This window comes from Lutra lutra, chromosome 3, assembly GCF_902655055.1.
Source record: "Lutra lutra chromosome 3, mLutLut1.2, whole genome shotgun sequence".
NCBI classification, from domain to species: Eukaryota; Metazoa; Chordata; class Mammalia; order Carnivora; family Mustelidae; genus Lutra; species Lutra lutra.
The window spans coordinates 78,466,137-78,493,421 of record NC_062280.1 but is presented as its reverse complement, the minus strand read 5'-3'; the positions used below and the strand labels follow the sequence as shown (position 1 = coordinate 78,493,421).

Here is a 27,285-nt window from a genome sequence, read left to right as displayed (position 1 = left end):
AAAGTACAACAAATCCAATTCAGTACTTATTATGTGTGGGGAAATAATGCTGATTTTTGGAATTTTGTGTCCACAAATACATGTACACACACAGACATACATACACACACATTACACAAACTTCAGTATTTGGATATGTTAGGATATGAGATATGATATGAATGTAAGAAGACATCAATGTTAGGATCCTTGGGTGTGTTATGTACAGTGGAATTGAGAGTTGACATTTGGTGAGAATGGATCCTTTTGTGCTGAGATTTTGTAATCTTGAGTTAAGGTTGCTGCAAGCTGATTATAACAGTAACAAGGACCTATGAACTTAATTAGTTGAAAGCAGTGAATTACATCCACATAGAAAATTTTTCTTAGGAAAGAAGATTGATAACTAAAGTCAGGGCGTATTATATACCTAAAATTTGCTTAAAGAGTAGATCTTAAAATAGGTCCCCATATACATGGTAACTATGTAAAGGTGATAGATAAGTTATTTAGTTCAATTATGGTGATATTTCACTATATATATATATTCATACATATACATATATATACACATATATATATCAAAACATTAAGCTGTACACTTTAGATATATACAATTTTTATGTCAGAGATGTCTCAATAAAGTTGTTTAAAAAAAAAAGATTGCAGTGACTTCTCCCTACAGTGACCATACCCTCCCAGAGGAGAGGAACAGCCAAGACTGAGCTGAGTTAGGTAATGGAGGAAGGCTCAGAGAGCAAACACGGAGTGATCAGACGAGAGGACTCAGGAGCAAGAAGGGGATGAGGATGCTTGATGGCAGAGGTGGCAGAAAGGTTAAGATCACAGCTAAAAATCTTCGGTGGTGTAGGTGAGTGAATTGAGTCACCAGAGTTAACTGGACAGGCTTACTCTCATTTTATTATTGAACTAACTGGTATTAACATCTGTCTGCAAAAACTGCATCACTGCTTTGAACATGACACTGTTTGGATGATAGAAAGTCACAGGTACCAGGGGAATAATTTAGGTGTTCAATAATAAACAAACAAAATTAGATCAATAGCGCAGTGGTTTCTTTTCTTTTACATTTTAATCTAAGGCCTATTTCTCTAAATTCTATCAACTACATTTAATATTAAGCTCAAAAGCATTTGGCTATAATATTAGAAGCTGAATTGACCATTTGCTTATTCACTGCATGAAAGAAAAAACCATTTTGCCTTTTCAGTCAGTATTCACTTGCTGAATCAGATTGAGTGCACAACAGTCTAAGGGAGCCACCAAGAGAGGTAGCTCAAAAAATTAACATTTTCACAACTTCATCTCTTGCATATACTGACATTTGCCGCACTCCACTGATTTCTTCAGCTCTCTGGCTGTGAAAGCACAAGGTGAATCTAATGGGCATTGGGGATACATCGTCATTTTCCCTTTCTTAGCATCAGCGCCAGCATCTGCTCAGCAGCTGGCTCCTTCATGGGGACACTTTATTAGAATTCAGGTTGTGCCTTCTAGTCCATGTGGTTAGCATTCAGATGGCTTCTTGACATTATTTAACTACCTTATCCATATCATTTTAAGATTGCATGCCCATTTGTTCTAAAGGCTTGTTTTAAGTAGTTTCTTTAAGAAGGAAATTGTGATAGGAAAACCAGCCTCACACCAGTGAGAGACTATCACACCTTCAAAAAAAAAAAAATGCTGAAGGAACTGATGAAGACAGAAAATTAATGGTAAAATTAGCAAATGAAAATGACTCATACATTTTGGAGTACACAGATTCCCTTAGAGTATGTCTCCTTGAACCTTTACAGTTTTAGAGGGAGTAATGAAGTGGAAAAGGTATAGAACTGCATAGAAATGAAGAGACTGAGTTTCTAATTTCTAGATTAAACTCAATTATCTCTGCTATCTCTATCTCTATAATTTATTCCTAGTTTCCCCTGTCACTCTTTTCCATCCCAGAAAAAGATAATCTTTTATTTGTGAAAAATACCTTAGGATTTTTCTCAACACCAAATAGGTAATACTATACTAGCCCTGTAAATTTTCTGCTTCATTATTGTTATTTTGTTCAGTTATTTATGAACTTCATCAAAAAGAAGTTTTCATCTTAGCTACACTTCATTATCTTCTTTTTGCTAATTTAGTTAGGCAGTAAGAAAAAAACATTCTTACTTTTGAATTAAGATGGTGGATTGTCACATGCATTTATTTCCTTCCAAATTGAGACCTTCCCTAAAATGACAGTAGAAGAGTAAAAATGTATAAACCTACAATGTCAAAGAGAAAAAAAGAGAAGGCATTAGAAAATAGAATATTTCAATGAAATTTTGAGAAGGAGAAGTAGGAGTCACTGTCAGAAGAGAACAGAGTGACCAAACACATGTCTCTCCTTGGCAGAAGAAGTAAAAGCAAGTTTTCAAATTTTGAGAGAAAATGCTTCTCAATCTAGAATATGCTGTCATAGTATCAATCAAATGGGAAGAAAGAACAAAGACTTTTAGAGGGCATTCAGAGATTCATAGATTTATGTCACATGCTTACTTTCTTAGAAACTGCTGGAGAATAGGGTCTTTCCAGTAAAACAGGGGAGAATTCAGAAGAGAGGATTTCATTGAATCCAAAAACAGGGGATCCATACCATAAGGCGTGGAGCCAAGCCAGGTCTTAGGATGATAGCTATGTTTCAGATTAGGGAGCAGCTCTTCCAGATTTGAGCTAGAATAAAAAGAGATATAAAATGCGAGTCTCCAGAATAAAAGGGTAAAATTGCTAATTGATATTTGGCAGATGTAAATGGTATTTGGGGGAAAATTTTAGCACAGACATAGAGAAAATAATGGTAGTCAAAATGAGGTACTTAATAACTTCAGGAGATTTTTTAAAATCCAGGAATGGAAATGTAATCTTTATATACTTTTTGGCCATGTAATGAGCATTGTGTACATGATCACAAAAATGTAAATATTGATTATTAAGAGTAGTATAGACTAGTGTTGGGAATTTAGGGTAATGTAAAAACAGTCTATCTGAAATATAAAAGACCTTAAGTACTCATCTATCATAACAGGAAGCCAATAGGCAATATCCAATATTGATAAGTCAAAAAAATCAAAGAATAAATATCCCAATAAAAAATATGGAGAGGGGCGCCTTGGTGGCTCAATGGGTTAAAGCCTCTGCCTTCGGCTCGGGTCATGATCCCAGAGTCCTGGGATCGAGCCCCGCATCGGGCTCTCTGCTCAGCAGGGAGCCTGCTTCCTCCTCTCTCTCTCTGCCTGCCTCTCTGCCTACTTGTATTCTCTGTCTGTCAAATAAAATAAATAAAATCTTTAAAAAAAATAAAAAATAAAAATAAAAATATTCCCTGAAAACAAGTCTTGAGAAAAATCCCAGAAGAAACAACCAAAATATTTTAAAGTAGATGTCTCTGGTGAAAAGAACACAGAGTTCGACTGAGAGGATGAAAAAAAAAAAACAAAAAACAACCTGTTAATTTTTATGAAAGGAATATATAGCTGTGTATGATTTACTTTGACAAAAATGTTTTACAAGTAAAGGCCAAAGAATAAGAAAGAAAAAAAAATTAAAACCTTCACATCTTAGATCTTAGAAAAATCTTCTTAAAATAGATGCTATAAATTTGAAGTCCAAAAGGATAGAGGTAGGAAACCAGGATTGATACTCTTACAAGTGCATTCACTCTGGGAGCAAGTGAGCGGCTCTGCTGGTTGAACTTGGGCTCAGGTCATGAACTTAGGGTGGGGATATCAAGCCCTGCATTGGGCTCTGCGCTCAGTGGGGTGTCTGCTTGAGATTCACTCTCTCTCTCTCTTTCTCTGCCCCTCCCCACCTGTGTGCTCATATTCACTCTCTCTCAAATAAATAAATTAACCTTTTTAAAAAATGAATTCACCAGAAGGGATCAGGAGGGAGACAAACCACAAGAGATTTAATCTCACAAAACAAACAGAGGGTTGCTGGTAGGGATAGGGTGGCTGAGTTATGGACATTGGGGAGTTTATGTGCTATGGTGAGTGCTGTGAAATGTATAAGCCTGATGACTCACAGACCTGTACCCTTGGGGCAAATAATACATTACATGTTAATAAAAAAATAAATTTAAAAAATGAATTCACTGTGGGAGGAAAGGGAGAGCAAATTTTTTAAAAAGTCGGGTTTGTAAATGTATAGTCTACCAGGAAGGTTTCTCTTCCAAGTAACCAGAACTTCTCTGTTTTAATTGATCATTGCCTCCCCAGGGAACCAACCCTAAAGAAGACGGGGAGAAAATGGGTCTTTGGTCTTTGATATCTAGCTATTTCTTTCTAATTCTGGGAACATAAAAGACAGATGAAATTTCTGTACTGTGAGATGATTCTGAAAAGCAAGCATAGCTGTTAAACCCAAAAGGGCATGGACCTTAAGTAAATAAGCAAAGAGAGAATAACCTTTCTACTTTATTATATAAGTTAGAGAGCCCCTAATTCTATGGTGGTGGCACGCTTTGTGAGTTCCCGTCTAGCACAATGATTAAGGTTTTACTGGCTAAGAATTATAGGATGGTATTTTTTTCTCCTGCTACAGACTGTTGAAAATCTGCTCATCCTCTGCCTATTTAGTGAACATTCAATTCCCTTTTCATAATATAAATAATAAATATAATTTATATAATAAAAACCACGCTAAAAATGAAAATCTACTTTTTAAGGATTCTGGTTACCTACCTTATTTTCATTATACCCTAGTAATTATTTAATAGTTTACTTATGGGGTATTTCTAAGAAACTGTAAAAGCCTCTATTATTTGACAGTATAAGGGGTTTGGGCTGGAAAAAGAAAAAAAGAAATGAGTTGAACCTTGGAATTTCAACTTTAAGCTTTTACATCAATTCTCAAGTTTTTAACCACTCTGTACAAACCTATTTAAACTGTGTTTGCCCTACTTTTAAAAATTTTTTTAAATTTTTTTAAAAGTACTTCAGACCTTCTTGGGTTATTCAATTCTACCAAATTTCTCTCCTCCCCTCCCCCAAATTAACTACTGTTGAACTACTATAGAGAACAGGATGGAATTTACCATGGTAGGGACCCTTTCTGTAATATCAAGCAGGTGTTGACTTCTGAGCCTGTTCTACCATTTGGACTTGCATAAATTACTGTTTTCATTTTGATTTTCGCATTGACAAGTATCTCTGTGATCTTGAAGTGTTGTCCATAAAACATAAAAAATGTCTTCACTACCTTGAGTGCCAGTTCAACCTATGTTTAACTGCTAAAGAAACAAAGTAATTCATAAATCTTTCTGACATGATAGAAATGTCAATTTTACTGATCACTGCTTTTTTAAAAACAAAATATTGTATTTATTTATTTGAGAGACAGAGGGAGAAAGAGAGTTGTGGGGGCAAGGAGCAGATGGAAAGGAACAAGCAGACCCCAAGCTGAGCACAGAGCCCAGTGTTGAGCTGATCCCACAACCCTGAGATCAGGACCTGAGCAGAAATCGAGAGTCAGACAACCAACGGAGCCACCCAGGCATTCCCTCCCCTGACCACTGTTTCTTTGGAAACTCAGTTCTAAAACTAAATCTTCTCTCTATTTAAGGCTACCTAAACACAGAATCGAAATCTTTAGTTCAGCATTTATGCTTAAAGATCTGGAAAAACATTGTCAAAAGTTGATGTCCTAGGTTATCTGCCCAAGCAAATTGTTGAGTGTTTATGCCATAACCACTGGAAACTTTGAAATGAGAATGTTTGATCTGAGTCAATTGTTTAAGCATGTTAAAACACATTTTCAAGTGTGCCCACTTCTAGATTAGTCCTTATTTTGATAGGAGTTGGAATCTTTGTAGGGATAAAGGAAAGGGATATGAATTAAAGATTTTCCCAAGAAACTGTCCTGTTTAATCATCATATCAAAGATATTTTATAAAGAAATCTTGATCTTCCAGAAAGAAGTCATCATATTCTCCTGGCCAGATCACATATGGTTATAGTTAATATGCCATAGGCCTGATGTCTGTCTAATGCTGTGGACTGATTGACTTTGAATAGACAGTGACTGAGGCTGATACTTGCCAAGCACTCACTGTAACCAAGTCATGGCCAGGACTCAAGAAAGTTGGATAAGGACCCTAATAGATTTTGTGAACTATTTCATGTGAAGAAACTCCTGTTAGTGTTTCTTTCCACATTATTGTCTTATGGAGCAGTTGAGTTCCTGTAGAAAACTAGCTGTGCATCTCAATACAGATGGGATTGCATTTACCTCAGTCAAATTGGAGGAATTTGCAGAAAAGCACCTTATGAGGTTTCATTCTAGCATCAACAACTCTGTAGGAAGAAAACCCAGACCACTGAGGATTCCCTGAAAACAAGTCTTGAGAAAAATTGGCTGAGGGCAGTTTTCTTACTGTTTAGCATGTCATTCCATGTTTAAAAATCAGAAATCCATCTTTCTGAATTACTTACCTTGTTTGGCTCAATTAGGAGTAGATAAGGACTTATAAGAAAAGCAAAAATACGTCAAAAACTTTTCTGTGATTGTGCAGTGATACTGAGATGCGCTTCTGGGACAGACTCAGTGCTTGATCTGTATTTTTGATCATTAAAAAAAATGAGAATCACTATATTGTGCACTAAAACTAATATGACACTGTGTGTTGAAAAAGATAAAAAAGAAAAATCAAGTGAGTGAGCATAGCACTACTGCTGTGTGGATCTGGAGGGAAAGAGCTCTTTCCCAAACAAGCTGCTATTTTTAGGGCCAGTTTTCATTGATTTTTATACCTACATTCTAGGAACTCATGAGAACCATGTCTTTATTAGTTCTGAAAGAAAGGGAAATAAGAAATAGAAAGGAAGGGAAGGAAGAAAAGAAGTGAGGAAGTATTTTCTGGTCATTATTTTTGTATCTGTTACATTCTTCTTCTCTGGAGTTAATGGCATTACTTATTATGCTTGCTGAGTTGGGATAAATTGTACAGACATTTGTTGTGCTTTTCTTAAAATATACTTTTAAAAAGGTAAAATCATGACATGCAAATACAAACTGAACATGTACCAAGTTTTTCATTCAGTCACTAATAATGAAGGAGTAAATAAGAAGTTATAACTAGTTGGGGCACCTGGGTGGCCCAGTGGGTTGAGCCTCTGCCTTCGGCTCAGGTCATGATCTCAGGCGATCAGGCTCTCTGCTCAGCAGGGAGCCTTCTTCCCCCTCTCTCTCTGCCTGCCACTCTGCCTACTTGTGATCTCTCTCTCTGTGTGTCAAATAAATAAAAAAATCTTTTTAAAAAGGAAGTTATAACTAGTTAAAATGCATTTAAGAAAGTAGGTGTACATAGACAATGCACAATAAGATTGCAGGGTTAGATGCACAACTAGCTAATGTCTAATAAGGTCTTAAACATGTCAGGTTGTCTATTCTACCAGGTAATTTTTTTTTTTTTTCATTTGTACCAGACAAAAATCTCCAAGTACACTGAACAAGTACCTTCAAGAAATCTGAATTCTTTAATCAATAGTAAAAAGTGAAGAGAACTAAATACATTCCTCCAGATAATTCTTGGTTAGCTTTGCCCTAACATGACAGAAAAGTCATGCCACCCACCTTTCTGCCTTATTTCCAACTCTCAGAAAAAAATTCTGACACTTTCTGGGACCATGTCTTGTGTTTTAGGACCTGTTTGCCCTTAGATCTATTCTTTGCCTTATTCCTGCTCTACTCCATATCATCCCAGCTGAATTTCCCAGGTGCCTTTGTAAACTGGCACCTGGCTAGATTTGGCCAGTGGCAGACACTGTCAAGAGGTTGCATGATAGGTGAGGAGAATGAGAAAAGCCAGCATAGTTCCTTCTCCCTCTTTTTTCCTAGGAAGGCTTCCATGTCAGCTGAATCTGTGGTTCCAGATGCTTGTGTAGCAGACCTGTACTTACTTTCCATCGTTTTTGTTTTTTTTTTAATGCACAGCTCTTTAAAAGTATGTTTTAATATGATCAATTTTCCTTCTCTGCTAGTTTATTTTTGAAGTCTGTTGTTACATGGTACTCTACTAAGAGTAAATGTCCTAAGCCCACTTTTAAACGTGCCTTTGTTATTTTTTGTGGAAATGGTGCTGAGGTTGTTTTGCTCAGCTGTTAGAATACATGACTTGGCTGCTTTTCAGTTGCTTATTTCTTCAGGAACACCTCAGTTTCATGGTGCTCGTGGCATGGGCAACCTCTTTGTTCTCTCTCAACCACATTCTAATTATTAGACTTCTGTAGCACTACTCAACTTATCTTCCTCTGATTTTTCAAAAACTATGTAATATGTAATAAATTGCATACTTATTACATAAATAATGCAACAAAATATGTAATAAATTCATCCGTCATAGTTCAAACTGCTGTCAATCTTTATGCTATTTCCTCATAGCTCTCTATCTCTTTTTCACATAATATATGTATATTTCTCTTTGGGTGTCTACCTCACATCTAAAACATTAGTGCCTTTTTTCTGTTAGTTTAATTCCTAAGCATGGAAGATGCGATGAATGGGCGTATATTCATCATGTGTAATTCTGTCTCCCTTGGCTTCACTATGTGTCTTAAAGCCTAGAACAACTAGAATTCATCATTAACCATCAACTCATGTTTGGGATACTTTGTACCCTTTCAGTCTTTTTGTTTTTAATTCAAGATGAATTTTGACATCTTGTTATTTTTCTGTCATTTAAATTTTTCATGGTCAGTGATTCCAACACTACCAAGTAAAGGGCCTGACTTAGGTTAAGTCACTTGTGTTGTTGGCAGGATATTGAATATTCTACTTTAATAGGGGATTATGTCACTAAAATTATTCTTATTATTATCAAAATCAGCAGTGAATTTTCCAGAAGTAAAAATTTCAGTGGTTTAGCTCTTTTTATTTCTTCCTACTTCAGCATATTTCCAAGTCATATATCAATGGATAGTCGTGTTAATAACAGAGGAAATAGGTCTCATACATTCATCTAGCCAACTTCTTTACTCTCATCTTTTCAAGAGTCATATTGTACCTTATTTCGTTTTTAAGTCACTTGTGTTTGTAAGCAGTGTGATTTCTAAATATTATTCACTTACCAATCAAAATGTCAATCAAATGTCTTTCCTATCTCATATAACTTTCTTCTTTCTCCTTCATTTCATGATTATTGTATTTTTCATATATATTTTATAATTTTATGAATGCTCAACTGATCTGTCAAAACAAACTTCCAAATACCCTGTCGGTTCCATTGTTTGTCAGTTCCATTGCTTCCCCTAGACTTCTTTTCCTCTGCACTCCTACTTCATCTAGACTAATTAATTTTTAGGATGGTCACATATCTCTTATTCAGAGACTTCCCTTCTTCACCTGTCTGCACTAGACTCATGTTATGTCCTTGTTTTGGTCAAATGCATCTCAGTGGCTTCCTGAAAAAGAGTGCATGGAAAGTCAAATTCTTCTGGGAGTCATTGAATATCTGAAAAACCCTTAATTCTTTCTTCAAATTTGAAAGTTTGGCTGCATATAGAATTCTACGTTGATCTCATACCAACTACATAAAATACAGGGCCTGGTGCAAAATGAAGTTGTGGGGCATCTTGTTCAAAAATTATTAAGAATTTTAGGGTAGTGACAGCAGCGCACTATACAATGAGTGCTTCTAAGCACAAGGTCCTATATGACTACCGGGTCACATGCCCACAAAACTGACCCTGGTGGGCCCTTTCAAAATGGAGAATCTTAGTTCTGGGTAATTGACTTTTTCTTTGATCATTTCTTCTAACCCTGATGTCTAGAAAGTTAGTACACTGGATATTAGATCTCCTGAACTGGCCCTCTAATTTTCTTAACTTTGTAAGATAAGATAACCTCTTGCTGTCTTTTTGTCCTCTATAGGATATTAGACTTCGTTCTCTACTCCTTTTTTGACATTTCTATGTAAATCTTTAGGATTTACTTCTAAGAGTTTCTTCAATACCATTTTTTCCATTTTTAAAAAGTAGCATTATATTCTTGTTTCCTGGATGAATCTCTTATTTTGCCCAAAGGAATCTCTTACTTTCTCATTTTTTAAAAGTTTTTCTTTGGTATTTGTATTGTTTCTGTTTTCCCCATGTTTTTTAAATTTTTATTTATATTTGTCTATGTCTTTCATGTTGGAGGTTTTCCCCTCTATGCTTGCTCACTGTTGACAGGCCATTAATATTAAGAGTGTGGCTCTGAAAAGTGATTAAAATCTCTCTGTGCATAGGTAGTGCTTGTCACCTGCTTAGCATCACTGAAGGGTGAGCAAGCTGTAAACTGTTTGTTTCCAAAATTTATATATATATGTGTATATATATATTATATATATACACATATATTTAGCATATTTATGTTTTTTATCCAAAATTTATATATATATGTGTATATATTATATGCACATATATATAGCATATTTATGTTTTTTATCAACACCTATATATATATATTTAAATCTGTAATATATTTATAGATTTAAATGTGTGTTTAAATTTATTTGTATTTATATATATATTTAATATATATATTTACTCAAATATATAACCTTTAAAGAAAATCCTGGAAAATCCACATAGTTCATAGTATTCCAGAGAAGTAAAGTATCTAGGCACAAATGATTGGTTCCCTCTGTAGAGTCAATATGATCTTACTGCTCTTTTGCCTACAAATAGGAAAAAATTGATCTTGAAAGCATTTCGAACTATTTGAGTGTTTGTATCTCTGTACTTAGAAGGAATTCTTCTACATGCTGGGAATTATGCATGCCCATTTCTATAATAAAAAGTTTACTTGAGTGGGGCCTGGGTGGCTCGGTTGGTTGAGCATCTGACTTTGGCTTGGTTGTGATCTCAGGGTTTTGGGATTGAGCCCCGTGTTAGTCTCTCTGCTGAGCAGGGAGTCTGTTTCTCTCTGTGTTTCTGCTCCTCCCCCTGCTCATGCTCTCTCTTTGTCTCAGAGAAATGAATAAAATCTTTAAAAAAAAAAAAAGTTTACTTGAAGTAAAGTGATAAACAGTTTACCTAAATTGTGATTTTGGGAGACGAGAGAGAATAATTATATATTCCTTTGTACTTAAAAAAAATACTTTTCTAAAAAAGAATAGTTGTCCTTCACATATTCTCCACCTCATTTGGATATTTTGTTCCTTTAAATGTAGAATGTAAACTTATCTTAAAGGTTAATAATATTTGTCACACAATTGTTCCCATTGTTTTTAATGATACCAATTGTTTTAGGAGTCATTTATCTCATAAAATAAAGGTAACAGGAACTTTACAATTATAGTATTTACATAAGTGAAAGAAAAATGTCTTAAAAATACTTTAAATCTGTATGCCTTGCTTCTTAGACTGAGGTTAGGATTTCGTTTCCTAAACACTTAGCTGCAGAGTAGATAAGAGAATTTCAAAATTTAAGGGCTTCTTACTATCATTTTTTTATAATATTGGAATCAGAGGCAACAGAACTTGCTGAAAACTACATAGTAGCTTCTTTGTTGACAGTCCATATTTGTGGGGTTTTGTTGCACTCCTCTGTAAGGCCATCTTTTAGTGTTAATGTTAATGCCTGCTATAGATACTCTTGTACTTTATCTTTTATGCTTCTCAGTATGGTGTTATTAGAACTACATCTTTCTCACTTTTGTATTTCAATAAGGTCACCAATGGGGATGTTAATAGGGATTTAACAATGATCAATTCTCTTTTAAATTGTCTTTATTAATTTATTTATTAAGCAGGCTCTATAGAATTAAGGATGTCCTGGATAGTTTATATCCTAGAATTAATAACGACTTGCATAGACAGAGAAGATTTTTCAGTATCTTAGTTATGCAGGTGGTCCCTCTGCAAGATGGAGTCATGTAGCAGTAACTTAACAGTATTTGAAGTACATGATTAAGAAAACGACACCAGTTTATGCTGAGTATTTTTTCATTTCGGAAGTTGCAGCTCTATATTTGGATAAAAAAAAATTCAATCATTTCTACAGCTAAGTATTCGTTGTTTAAAGATAGAAATTGGTTCTAGTCTGTAACTATTTATTGAATCACAGAGACAGTCAGTAATTTTCAAAAATAGTGTTTCTATTTTCATTTCTGTCTTCCTTTAAGTATTCTGATCATTCAAAGGTAAGGAAGTCCCTCCAAAAAGCTAAGATCATAATCTGTTCATAATATTCAACCTGATAATAAAAGTCTCAAAAATTATCAAAGACTGGTGTCATTCCCATTGGGAGAAGATTAGGAGTGTAATGCTGGTTCATATTTTTTTCATGTCTCCAATGTGTATGTTAGAATTTTAGTATTTAATTAAATTGACGAAAAATGAAGATATGTAAGAAGCATCTATTTTGTATATGCCCTTTTTCTATCTCAAATTACTGATTCCATATTTTATTTTTAAGTTATAATTGGTAAAAATTGACTTGTGCAAACACTGATGAAATAGTGTATGAAACTTATGAAACCACGACCACAATTAAGAAAATTAACATTTCTCTTAATTTCAAAAGCTTCCTTGAGCTCCTTTTTAATACTTTCCTCCCTTTCCTTCCCAATCCCCACCTCCTCCATTCCCAGGCAACCACTGATCTGCTTCTTGTCACTATAAGAATCCTTTGCATTTTCTACAATTTTGTATAAATGGAATCACACAGTATGCACATATCTTATTTCACTCAGCATAATTATTTGGCATTTACTCATGTCAGTAGTTCATTCCTTTTTTGCTGCATAGAACTTCTTTGGTTGGATATGTCCTGGTTTGTTTGTCTCTTTACTTTTTTTTTATTATTAATTTTATTTTTTATAAACATATAATATATTTTTATCCCCAGGGGTACAGGTCTGTGAATCACCAGGTTTACACACTTCACAGCACTCACCATAGCACATACCCTCCCCAGTGTCCATAATCCCACCCCCCTCCCAACCTCCCTCCCCCCATCAACCCTCAGTTTGTTTTGTGAGATTAAGAGTCACTTATGGGGGCGCCTGGGTGGCTCAGTGGGTTAAGCCGCTGCCTTCGGCTCAGGTCATGATCCCAGGTCCTGGGTTCGAGCCCCGCATCGGGCTTTCTGCTCAGCAGGGAGCCTGCTTCCTCCTCTCTCTCTGCCTGCCTCTCTGCTTACTTGTGATTTCTCTCTGTCAAATAAATAAATAAAATCTTTAAAAAAAAAAAAAAAAAAAAAGAGTCACTTATGGTTTGTCTCCCTCCCAATCCCATCTTGTTTCATTTACTCTTCTCCTACCCCCTTAACCCCCCATGTTGCATCTCCTATCCCTCATATCAGGGAGATCATATGATAGTTGTCTTTCTCCGATTGACTTATTTCGCTAAGCATGATACCCTCTAGTTCCATCCACGTCGTCGCAAATGGCAAGATTTCATTTCTTTTGATGGCTGCATAGTATTCCATTGTGTATATATACCACATCTTCTTTTTTTTTTTTTTTTTTTCTTTTTGGACCATATCTTCTTTATCCATTCATCTGTTGAAGCGCATCTTGGCTCTTTCCACAGTTTGATAACTGTGGCCATTGCTGCTATGAACATTGGGATACAGATGGCCCTTCTTTTCACTACATCTGTATCTTTGGGGTAAATACCCAGTAGTGCAATTGCAGGGTCATAGGGAAGCTCTACTTTTTATTTCTTAAGGAATCTCCACACTGTTTTCCAAAGTGGCTGCACCAACTTGCATGCCCACCAACAGTTGTTTACTGTCTTGTTGATTTTGGCCACTCTAACTCATGTAAGGTGGTATCCCAATGTGGTTTTGATTTGAATCTCCCTGATGGCTAATGATGATGAACATTTTTTCATGTGTCTGTTAGCCATTTGTATGTCTTCATTGGAGAAGTGTCCATTCATGTCTTCTGCCCATTTTTTGATGTGATTATCTGTTTTGTGTGTGTCGAGTTTGAGTAGTTCTTTATAGATCTTGGATATCAGCCCTTTGTCTCTAGTGTCATTTGTGAATATCTTCTCCCATTCCGTGGGTTGCCTCTTTGTTTTGTTGACTGTTTCCTTTGCTGTGCAGAAGCTTTTGATCTTGATGAAGTCCCAAAAGTTAATTTTTGTTTTTGTTTCCTTTGCCTTTGGAGACATGTCTTGAAAGAAGTTGCTGTGTCCGATGTCGAAGAGGTTACTGCCTATGTTCTCCTCTAAGATTTTGACAGATTCCTGCCTCACATTGAGGTCTTTTATCCATTTTGAGTTTATCTTTGTGTATGGTGTAAGAGAATGGTCGAGTTTCATTCTTCTATACATAGCTGTCCAATTTTCCCAGCACCATTTATTGAAGAGACTTTTTTCCACTGTATATTTTTTCCTGCTTTGTCAAAGATTATTTGACCATAGAGTTGCAGGTCTATAGCTGGGCTCTCTACTGTGTTCCACAGGTCTATGTGTTTGTTTTTGTGCCAATACTATGCTGTCTTGTAGCTCTAAAATAAGTCTTGTAGGAGCAACTGGGTGGCTCAGTCAGTTAAGCAGCTGCCTTCAGCTCAGGTCATAATCTTGAGATCCTGGGATCCTGGGTCCCTTGTCAATATCCCTGCTCAGTGGGGAGTCTGCTTCTCCCTCTCTCTCTGCCCCTCCCCCTTGCTTGTGTGCTGTCTCTCAAATAAATAAATTAAATTTAAAAAATAGAGTAATCTTAAAGTCTTACAAGTATTAAAATAGTGTAAGTCTCCAACTTGTTCTTTTTGTTACATTTGTTTTGAATCAGCATGTCAATATATGCAACAATAACAAAAGCCTGGGGGAAATTATGTGTTAACAATATTGAGTCTTTCAATCCATGAACACAGTACATCTCCTTTATGTAGGTCTACTTTGAGCCTCTCAGCAATGTTCTGTAGTTTTCGTGTATAGGGTTTCCATATTATTTTGTTAGATGTATGTCTTTTGGGTATGATTTTAAATGATACTGCTTGTCATTTTAATTTCAAATTGTCCATTACTATCATATAGAAAGGATATTGACTTTTCCTTATCTGTTTGTCTGTATTGCAGACTCTTTAAAATCGTTTATTACTTTTAGTAGCTTTTTTGATATATTCTATCAGATTTTCTGCTTAGAGAATCATGTTGCCTCTGAACAAAGATAGTTTCATTGCTTCTTTTCCAATTTGGATGCCTTTTATTCTTGCCTTATTGCATTGGCTGTAAGATCCAGTACAGTGATGAATAGCTGGGTAAGAGTAGACCCTTCCTTATTTCTGATGTTTGGAGGAAAGCATTGTTATTTAACTTTACTGATGACATTAACTGTAGATTTATTTATAACCATCATCAAGTGAGGAAGCTCCTCTCTGCTTCTAATATGCTAAGAGTTTCATGAGCAATTGATGTTGGATTTTTGAGTTAATGCTTTTTGAGTATTTAGTGAGATGATCATATGGCTTTTCTTATTTAGTATCTTAATATAATGTTATATTGATTAACTTTTCAATTTTATTACAACCTTGCATTCCTGGGATAAATCTCTTATATGATATACTATTCTTTTATATATTGGTGGGTTTGATTTCCTGAAATATTCAGGATTATTTACATTTAAGTTCATGAGGCATATTTATTGATATGTTGCTTCTCTTCCTCCTCCTCTTCTTCCTTCTTCTTCTTCTAATGTTTTCATCTGGTTTGAGTAATTTTGACCTCTCAGAATGACATAGGATTAGGATTAGGACATAGGATTTTTCTGGAAATGTTTGCAGAGAATATGTGTTATTACTTTCTTAAATTTTTGACATAATTCACCAATGAAGTCATCTGGGCTTGAAGCTTTCTTTATGTTAACATTTTTAACTTCAAATTTAGTTTACCATTTCTTTCTGAGATTGGGTAGCTTTTGTCTTTTAAGGAAATTGCTCATTCTATGAGTTGTTGAATTTATTGGCATAATGTTATATATATTATTGTGTTTTAATAATGAGTTTTAACATCCTTGCTTTCTATCATCTTTGCCGTATTTGGGTCAAGTTTGGCTGGATGATTTTTGTCCTCATTATGGATCAATTTTCTTGCTTCTTTGCATACCTCATAATTTTTTGATTGGATAAAAAAAACCTATTGGGAAAACATAATGTACCCAAAATGGAAATTATAAGGAAGCTAGAGAAATTTCAATTTTGTTAGTGAGGAGTAAATGAAGTATGTTTTTTTTTTCTAAGTTGGGAGAGAACACAAGGGATGGTAATCTTCAAAGGGCTCATGCTATAGGCAGCAGCCCAGATATGCCCAGTTACTAAACATGATTCAGACAGTTAAAGATGGGATATGGAGATAGATATTTCAGTAAGAGATAAGAACTTCAACCTAGGATGATGAGAGAATGTTTGAGGAACAATGACTAAATGAGTTTTCTTGGAAATTAGGGTTGTGTGAAAAAAGTAATGAGGAATGTATGCATTTCAACATTTGACCATATTATGTGCATATGTCAGGTCATCCCCAGAGATTGCAAATACTTTGAAGACAGGTACTGTGGTGTACACACAGGTGCCCATGCATTATATGTGTGTGTGTATGTGTGTGTATCCTTACATATTGCATTCACATATATTCTTACATGTATTCATATATATATATATATATATATATATATATATATATTTATATCTCTCACAGCCCCATGTATAGTAATAAATGCTAAATATTTATTTAACTGACTTGGATTTTTAAGACTTTTTTGGCACCATCATCTGCTTATAAATAGGTGGTCTTTTTGGTACAATAGGTTTGGTACAACAGCTGTTAAATTGTTCTGCTACCCAGCAGAGTACCCAGTGGACTCTCCAACCCAGCAATCTGTGGAACCTGCACAGATTAGAACATCTAACACATCTACTGAACCTAAGTTTCAGAGACAAGAAGAACATACCTAGACCTTGCATTAAGAACACTGTTTTTCACTATGCTTCCCTACTCTGATGAAAGAAACCAAATCACAGGGCACCTTAGTGGCTGAGTCAGTTGAGTGACCAACTCTTGACTTCAGTTCAGGTCATGATCTCATGGTCATGAGATTGATCTCCACATCAGTCTCCATGCTGGCATGGAGCCTGTTTAAGATTCTCTCCTTCTGGTGAACCATGAGAGACTATGGACTCTGAAAAACAACCTGAGGGTTTTGAAGGGGCGGGGGTTGGGAGGTTGGGGGAGCCAGGTGGTGGGTATTAAGGAGGGCATGTATTGCATGGAGCACTGGGTGTGGTGCAAAAAACAATGAATACTGTTACGCTGAAAAGAAATAAATAAAAAAAAAAAAGAATGTATGGCACATAATTTTTGTTCAGAGATTGAAGGGGGAATATGCAGATAACTTTGTGGTCTTCTGAAGCTATTCAGTCAACATCAGATGAATTATTTCATCGTATTCCCATTATTCAGAATTTCATAGATCTTAATTGTGTCCTTTCTTCTCTGCCTATTGTGAATGATTCTGTAATACAGTATCCTTTAGCTGATCCGGGACCAAGATCATTATTCTTGAGGTTTCCTCCCCTTGATTTTAGAAATTTGTGGCTCTGACGACTACCTCAAGCTTTATAATGTGTCTCAAGCTAGTGTTAAGTTCATTTATACTAAAGATTAAAGACAAAATTAAAAAAAAAAAAGATTCTCTCCTTCTTCCCCTGTCCCTCCCCTCCTCAAAATAAATAAATAAATAAATCATTATTAAAAAGATGTTTTACTAGATTAGGAGAACCTGGTTTTTTTATGCAAATGACTGTGATTTCTTTTTTAGTTCTGAGAATTGGCCCATAGGATGACTTAGGAATTAGATAAATATAGTTATCTTTTTTAAAAAATTAAAAATTTGTATACATACATAAAGTAAAGCCTTAGTAGTTTAGAACCCACTAATTTAGAAATTATGATCATTTAAAAATGATTCAGAAAGATATTTGACCTTGTATTATCTATAAACGGAGTGAAATCATAGTCTAAATAAGATTGTTGGGGATTATTGTATGCATAAATTGACTACAAAAGCAAGTTCACAATTGGAATCATGATGATATAAATTATCCCATTAACCTGCTCTTCCAATTATAAATAATCTCTTTACAATACAACAGTTTTCCTTTTCTGTAAATAGAATTTTGTACTTGCTAGAGGAAATTTGGTGCATACAGGCAAAGGAGATAAAAGAGAAAGAAGTCCTAGTAACCCCCAAATCTATATTTCCTTCCAGTCTTTTTGGGTTGGCATAGTGAGTTTTGGAGTGTGTTTGTGTGTATATAGGATATAGGGGTGGTTATGATTTTATAGTTATAACCTTATCTAACTCGATTTTCTGATGAGGTGGTAAAACCTTTTTGGAGTATTTTTTCAGAGCAATTTCTTGTGCTAGATTATAGGCTTATACCCCTAGTAAAATATAAAAATTCATAACCTTTGTTGTTTTTAAACCACATAAAGATGTCTCTTTGAAACAGCATGTTCCTTGTCACAGATTTCATCAGATCTGATCTGCTGATGGGATGATATCCCATCATTTAGGAAGTGCACCTGTGGTTAGATTCTCAGGGACATCCCTTTTCCATTTTCTATGATGATTTTGCCATTCTTGAGTTCTTTATTTTGAGTCATTTCCTATTTGACTTATCAGTTAGGACCGACATAAAAGTCTCAAAAGAATAGTAGCTTAAATACAACATTTTTTTTTTTCTCATATGAAATAACTTCAGAGGTGGGTGACTTCATTTGGGTAGATTCACAGTATGGGACTCAGGCCACTGGCATCTTCCTTCTCTGCCATTCTTAATGGTTAACTTCTTATTGCCAGGTTGACTCGTGATCTTAAAAGACTGCTGGACGATTCCACTACATTTGGGCAGCAAGGAACTAGCAAGGATAAGAGAAAATCCCTTCTAGCTGAGTTACCCTCTTCAAAATCATTGTTCTGAAAGTCTTACTCAACAACCTCCTATTACTCTCCTTGGCCAGAAAGCAGTTGAATGACTCTACCTAGATTGAAAAGAGCCTGAAAAACGTAGGTTTTTTAGTGGAGGAAACTCAAATAAAACGATTTTATTTATTCCAAAGAAGAGAAGACAATCACCTGAAGTATTTAGTGCTTTTAAAAGTACATCATACAACCACCAAATACAACCACATTGTACCAAGTAATTTTCACAAGAAGGATACATGAATGGTATATGTTTAAGTCATTGCAGAGCTGTGACTCTTTTGCTCTGACACACAAAAGGCAGTTTCACTAAGTATAATATGCTTGGATCATAAGCATTACAAAAATCTCAGAACACTCTATGTGTTACTCCATTATCTTCCTATTTAGACAGGATTAGTTATTCCTATCTCAGTAACTTGTTTTAGTTATCTTTGTTTTGTTTTATTTTGCTGACTGTATGAATAAGACTTTTTTTATTAACACATAGATTTTATTTTGCAAGGTTGTTATCTGTTAATATTTTATCATACAAAAATGTATGGCACAAAAAATTGTAGATTCCTGAATAAGAAGTTTTAGTCTAGTTTATGGCTTTTTTCCCATGGAGAAATAAAATACTTGTCAAAACTCTTGCTGAAATCTTTAACTTATCTTTATACCCTTAGCCTTGGTATTAAAAATCATCCAAAATAAATTTTCAGAAAATCTGCTACACTATCTCTAAAATGGTGCCTGAAAGTAGATGTACTCCATTCTCTCTAAAATACCTTTGCTCAGGAATTGAATGAAATTCCATCTGCTGACTTAGGAAAATGGATAAATTGCCCTCACATTGTTTATCTATATTTTGTAAAGAATGTGTTTTCCTTTTCTGCCTAGTATAGTCTAATATCTTCAGAAACACTTGGTTTATAATTAATGCACCTAAGTTTCTGAAAATGTTAGGAACTTATAGAAGTATTCATATTCATATTATCCCACTACATGAGCTATCTATTACTACATAAAAAATTAATCCTCAAATTTAATGTCTTTAAACAATAACATTAATTATCTCACAGTTTCTGTAAGTCAGGAATCCAGACATGGCTTCGTTGATCCCTATGCTTTAAAATTCCTAAGGAAGTTGGGACACATTGTATATGCAATAGCAAGAGAAAATATTGTATAGATTTGCCTCGGGTGAAAAATCCTTTCAGTAAAAACACTAAGCATACATACATATATTTTTTCTCATCACAATTGTATTTTTTCAGATCTTTTGCCTGTCTTTTTGTTTTGATTGCTATATACAGTGAATAATTGCTACTGTAGTGATATAAATAGTACCCTTTGAATAATTTTTAGTACCAAATCTGAAGAAGGAAAACAGGCATAGAATAAATTCTAGTGTTAGGAATATACTTTTTTTTAATAAATTGTTTTTTTTAAAGATTTATTTATTTGACAGACAGATCACAGGTAGGCAGAGAGGCAGGCAGAGAGAAAGGAAGGGCAGCAGGCTCCCTGCTGAGCAAAGATCCTGATGTGGGGCTCGATCCCAGGATGTGGGGATCATGACCTGAGCAGAAGACAGAGGCTTTAACCCACTGAGCCACCCAGGCGCCCCTGGAATATACTTTTATGGAAATATTTCTGTTGTTTTGAATTTCCAGAAAGACTGTCCTTGAAATATAGTATCTAAAATAATAGTCTACCACCTTAATATTACTGGGAGGTGAATATAATTTTCAAGAGTTGTTTAAGTGACAAAAACTGAACTTAATTATATCAAAAAAATTCCTGAAAATATTTCTATTTGATAAAGATACATTACTAGTTTAACTTGATTTGTGTATTTAATACTGGACTATTTTCCACATACTTATAATAAATCTCTTCTATTTCTCTCTTTCTTGACTACTTTTATGAAACAGACTAAGATGTTTAGTCAAGCAGCTGGAAAAAGGTGATGTTAACGTCGTAGACTTAAAGAAGAATATTGAATATGCAGCATCTGTGTTGGAAGCTGTTTACATTGATGAAACAAGGTATGTTTTAGCCTGTCTTCCCTTCTATCTTCTTTGCCTCTCTTCCCTTTTTCCTCTTGGTCTTCATTTATCTCAAACATGAATTTAGCTTATCTTAGTCATGAAACTGAAATTAAAATCTTATTAAAATTTAAAAGGTTTTTCTTCATGTAGCTATTTAACTGGACTATGATCCATTCTTTAAAAATACACATTTTAATCCAAACAGTGAATATAAAGAAATAGTCAAACAATTAAGTCACAAAATGAACAAACTGAAGTGTCCTCTTCCCCACCCTCATTCCCTTTAGGCGAAGATTTATAAACTCAGAGACATATGTAGGCTTATTTCGATTGTCACCAATATAAGGATTTTCCTATTATCTCAAGATTCCAGAGTTCCTGCTGAGAAAAATGGGTGTCACATGTCCACACATTCTCATAAGATGTACCTATCAGACTCTCTGTGCGGGGGTTTGCTAAGGGATAGTCCCCAAAGCATATTCAGTCATCACCCAGACCTTAATCACTTAACTTCACTTCATACTTAGCAGAGTGGTAAGGAGATTAAGAAATGGGGATTTGTTTGAAGAGCGTTCTTAGCCTGGTGTTGTGGCTTTGACCAGGTGATTTGCCTTCCAGGGGCCATTTGGCAATATTTGGAGACATTTCTGGTTTGGTTAATGGGAGTGTGTTACTGTTATGTGATGGGTAGAGGCTGGAGATGCTGTTACAAATCCTACAATGCACAGGAAATTCCCACACAACAAAGAGTTGCCACCCCAAGTGTCATTCCTATGGAGATTAAGAAACCTTAGCCTTAAGAGAGAACTGTTCTTTTTTTCCTTTTTTCCCCTAAGAGGAGGCTTACCCCAGAACCTTAAGAGGGCATCCTGAGGGTCCTAATGCTAATAGAAGACTCTGGAGTATGATTGATAGTTTGTAAGAGATTTGACCGCTATCTCTTAGAGTTTGGAGGGTACCAAGACTGGTTCCTGATTCTCATCTAACAGAGATAAAGGTGGCAGGCTGATTCAGACTACCTTGAGTTCACAGGTAAAAGGGACACTGTGGAGGAAGAGACATGTCCCTCCAGAGTTTAGCACAGAAAATGCACTAAGTTTTTCAAAGTCATAAGGCAAGTGGAATAAAGTCTTTAGAAGGGATTGATCAGTATTGAAAGAAAACCGACTTCAGAAGATGAACAAGAGGCTGGCTACATGAGGTGATTGTTGAATGAACCAGGGAGAAATCATAAAGATGCAGCCCAAATATCAGAGAACACATAACACCCCAGAGGGTGTAGCAAGTTCTCTGAAGGATACACAAAAGCTCCCAGAAGAGAAAAATAACCAGGATTTGGGCATCTGTCCCATACATGACAACAAACACACCCATCTCGTAACAACCTTTGACTCCTATAATTTCCTATTATACCCACCACATCATTGAACGATAAGAAAGAGCAGAGTGAGTGGGACAGATGATGGGACAGGGACATCCATCACGCCCCTTCATTTCTGCAAGTATCCACGCATGAGTCAGGCCTGAGCTTGGTGGAGGATAGAACTGTTAAACCAGATACGAGATTGATGTTCTTACATATCCATGTGTCCTGGGCTTAAACACACACACACACACACCCCACACTGTTGTTTCACAGGTAAAAATTCACATGATTTAAAAAACAAGATAATGCTTCCCGGCCTGCCTCGCGCCGGGGCCGGGCTGGGCCAGAGCAGCCCAAGATGGCCGATTTCGAGGACCGGGTGTCGGATGAGGAGAAGGTGCGCATAGCTGCTAAATTCATCACTCATGCACCCCCAGGGGAATTTAATGGAGTGTTCAATGATGTCTGGCTACTACTTAATAATGACAATCTCCTCAGGGAAGGGGCAGCACATGCATTTGCCCAGTATAACATGGATCAGTTCACACCTGTGAAGATAGAAGGATATGAAGATCAGGTCTTAATTACAGAACATGGTGACCTGGGTAATAGCAGATTTTTAGATCCAAGAAACAAAATTTCCTTTAAGTTTGATCACTTACGGAAAGAAGCAAGTGACCCCCAGCCAGAGGACATAGATGGAGGTCTGAAGTCTTGGAGAGAATCCTGTGATAGTGCTTTAAGGGCCTATGTGAAAGATCATTATTCCAACGGCTTCTGTACTGTTTATGCTAAAACTATAGATGGCCAACAGACCATTATTGCATGTATTGAAAGCCACCAGTTTCAGCCTAAAAACTTCTGGAATGGTCGTTGGAGATCAGAGTGGAAGTTCACCATCACATCACCTACAGCCCAGGTGGTTGGAGTCCTTAAGATTCAGGTTCACTATTATGAAGATGGCAATGTTCAGTTGGTTAGTCATAAAGATGTACAGGATTCAGTAACGGTCTTGAATGAAGTCCAAACTGCCAAGGAGTTTATTAAAATCATAGAGCATGCAGAAAATGAGTATCAGACAGCAATTAGTGAAAACTATCAAACAATGTCAGACACCACATTCAAAGCCTTGCGCCGGCAGCTTCCTGTTACCCGCACCAAAATCAACTGGAACAAGATACTCAGCTACAAGATTGGCAAAGAAATGCAGAATGCTTAAAGGCTGAATGTAGGATTCTTCAGTATGTGGAAAGAAAGGATTCAACATGCGGTCATATGATAAATAAGTGATTTATAAACAAGAGTGATATTTTGCTAGGGCTTTCAGAGTTAACAGGTTTTCTAGCCTCATGAAATACTGTTGAACCTATAGCATCGTCTTGATTCTTTTGTGTTCTCTGCCTTGTAATTTTCTGTTTTCACTATATCTACTTGTAAAAAAAAATTTTTTTTAATTCTGCCACATTTAATGATGGAGAGAGAGAGAGAGAGAGAGAGATCTATCCTGGAGTCATTTTACTGTTTAGAAAATTTTCCTAGCCGTGAAGTCCTGTTACTGATACAGACAGGTAATATGCTCAGTACTTTTCTACCCTTGTCCTTCAAAGCACTTCTGGTACTTCAGTGGTTTTTACTGATCCACCAACAGCTGAAGAGACTACGCTACAAACTAGCTGAATGGAAGACACATTCATCCTTCTCCCTCTGACTGCTTTGATCATCATTTATAGCATCTCATAACTGTAGTTTCAAAAGTTTGGATTGGGCTTTTCAGGTCCTTTTGTGGGGGCAAAGGAAGTTTTCTGGAAATTCCATTATAGTCAGCTTCTCTGGGGAAGTTGTTTTTAAATCCAAAGACTTGAACCACATTCCCTGCACATGAACGTGTTTTTTTTTCTCTTCCCTCATTGTCTCCTTCCCATCTAGTACCATTTTAGTTACAGACATCTGCATTTTTAGAAGGGTTTTACCCATTTATTATTTTTTATTATTATTCAAGAACTGCTGACATACTAGAGATGTAGTTGAGTATAAAACTTGAAAGATGCAGATGTTGAAGGAATAGTAGGTATCTTGTGCTTTAATACTTTGTGGCAGGATTGTACTATGAACAGATGAATCAAACAACTATGTACATCACAAACAAAACTAAAAATGAACCAAAGTGAAAAGGATACGTTCCAGGCAGTATCTTTCTATTGTAACCTGTTATTTAAGGGAATACTAGTGATTTGTTCTAAATGGGATGTAAAACTTGTTCCAAATTACTCTTCCTCAGTCCTGCCTGCCAAGAACTGAAATGTAACTGTGATCTAGCAACCCTTCCCAGGTAGATTGGCAGGTATATGTGTGATCTCAGAACACACAGGTGACATAGATATGATATGACAACTGGTAATGGTGGATTCATTTACATTGTTTACACTTCTATGACCAGGCCTTAAGGGAAGGTCAGTTTTTAAAAAACCAAGTAGTGTCTTCCTACCTATCTCCAAATAAATGTCAAAAAAGAAGGGTGTTTGTGCTTCAGCTTTGTTTTTGCTCAGTAATACAGTCAAGCAAGTTTGTTTCCGAGTGACCTGTTGAGCTGTGTAAGCATTTTTGTTTATTTCAAATAAAATATATTTGTATTATGTGTCAAAAAAAAAAAAACAAGATAATGTAAAAAGGTACCTCATGGAAGTCTTGCCTCCACCCTATCCCATCCCAATCTACTCATAAATTTCTTATGTATATTTCCAATGGTGTATTACAAATTTTTATTTCATATTTTTCTGTTCTCCTTTTATGGAAGGTGGCACACTATGTACATAGTGTTTCATGTTGCTTTCTTTCCCCTTACTAAGGAAACTTGGAGATCTTCCTATATCAGGTACTGACCTTTTTTAATATGAGACCATGAGGATTTTCACTAATAACAGACAGGAAAGGGCATGGTGCAGGCTATGTTGCACAGGTGATTTTTTTCTTTGTCCCCAGAACAGAATTCTTCTGTTAAAACATGATTTAGAGTCATAAATTAGTGGTAGGGGGAATCATAGCCACCTTTTTAGATTATAAGCTTTATGCATAATCGTTTTCCTGGTTAACTTTCACTGAAAGTATATAATGTATATTATTCTTCTAAGCGAACAGAGACTCAAAGTGTAAATAGAAAAAAATCTGATGTTCCTGTAATTTCTTTGCTCCTTCATTTTTATGTATGTTCTTCATTGTTTACAAATTGAGTGAATGTAATATGTTTAAGATTTCTTTAATCTGTCCCTGACATTTTATTTTTTGTATTTATTTATAAAATGAAAGCAATTTTATCTTAAAGAATTATTTGGAGATTTACATTATTCATCCTATGATGGCATAATGCTACCTATCTGGTTCCCCTAATTATACCTTGTCTTTCAATTGGTAGATTATTACATGATATATTTATTAGGTTTCCCAGGAAATTATGATTCTATGGATATTTTGTTAACTTAACTCTCCATGATCTCTAACTCGTTTACACATATGTTACATTTCTAAGTATAGTTCCTTTTCATTTGAAAATTACTTTTTTAGAAAATTGCTTTTTGCAGAAAGAAAAAAAAAATGCTTAACTGCTTCATGGTAGAACTGGAGTGTGTGTGTGTGTGTGTACTCTTTAAGAAAAAAAAAAATCCCAGCTCTTAACACTACATCATTTCCAATTTTTACTCAAATGACACACACCTTTTCACTATTTTATTTTAATGCTTCCATGCCTCCATGGCATCTTGATTCTTAAATTGGATTAATGATACTACCCCACATTTGGACCATCCAAGGGCTCATATTAGTCTCCCCACAATCCTATGCAGCAGGCAGAGTGACTGTTACTTTCTTCACTTTACTAATGAGAAAACCAAAGGTCTTAGAAGTAAACAGGTTTTGACAATGGTCACAGATGTAGGCTTTGGCAAAGCTAGGAACAGAAACTAAGGCATGGCTTCTCATCTCTCTCTTAGTGCTCTTCTCTCTATAACTGGTATCCTCTCGGGATGGTTTTTAATGACCTCCAAAAGATGACAATGTGTAAAACATTCTGACAGTTGGAATTGTAGATCCTAGAAAAACAATACTTAACATTTATTACTAAAATCCCCTTATTATAGCCTGCTATGTGCCAAGTACTCTTTTAAGCATTTTAATGCACTATTTCATTTAACCATCATAGTAATCCCATGAGCTAGAAACTTTATTATTATCATTTTACATACCTCATACATACGAGGAAATACATCGACAAAAAGGTTACATAGCTTACCCGAGCATCTCATCTGCATCCCTTTGGTAACATCTGACTTTGGCAACTTTGGAGACTTCCTGGAAGTTTTGATGAAAGCTCACGTGCTGTCAGGGTTGTCAGACCCAGTGGTGTGTGGATTGTGTTTGCATCACTTCCAACTCTGCCTTCAGTGATGCCACATTGGTAGCTTGAAATTGGCTACAGTGGGAGTATTTATTTACACCATGGAAACTGGGAAATGCAACAAATCGGGATTTGTTTTTTTCTGGAGAGCCTGTGGTTAAACATTTACCATCATGCCACTGGTTAGACCTAAGATTATCTCATGTATCTTCCTAAGGCTGTGATTTATCTTCAAAATACCAGCTAGAAATTTTTGAGCAATAATCCTTGATGTGATATGATTTCCAGTGGACTTAGTAAGACACAGCAGTCAACTGAGAATGTTTGTGTTGAGATGCATATACAATTATTAGAGTTTGCCTTTGGAATATTAGTAAAACAGATGATTTAGGAAGAGAGGTGGAGAAGCATTTAGTTGCTTTTAAACTTTATATAAAAAACCTACTGACTTTTGAGATGTTTTTTAATGGAAAATTCTCTTTCTAGAAAAAAATGTTTCAGTGAGTATTCCAGCGAGGCTTTTTTTTTTTTTTTTTAAGATTCTATTTATT

The 27,285-nt window shown here is 35.6% G+C and overlaps 2 protein-coding genes across 7 annotated transcripts in view; both read left to right on the top strand.

Moving 5' to 3' along the window:
- The window catches only part of PDE1A (phosphodiesterase 1A), a 344,008-nt gene that overhangs the window by 220,759 nt on the left and 95,964 nt on the right, over nt 1–27,285 (top strand). For all 6 annotated transcript variants that reach the window (XM_047722353.1, XM_047722355.1, XM_047722358.1 and 3 more), the window contains one exon: nt 20,865–20,978. In XM_047722353.1, the coding sequence (XP_047578309.1) occupies nt 20,865–20,978 (114 nt within the window). The remainder of the gene's footprint in view (nt 1–20,864; nt 20,979–27,285) is intronic.
- LOC125095825 (F-actin-capping protein subunit alpha-1-like) lies at nt 22,670–24,982 on the top strand. Its single transcript, XM_047722360.1, has one exon. The coding sequence runs from the start codon at nt 22,706–22,708 to the stop codon at nt 23,564–23,566; it is 861 nt and encodes a 286-aa protein (XP_047578316.1). The 5' UTR covers nt 22,670–22,705; the 3' UTR covers nt 23,567–24,982.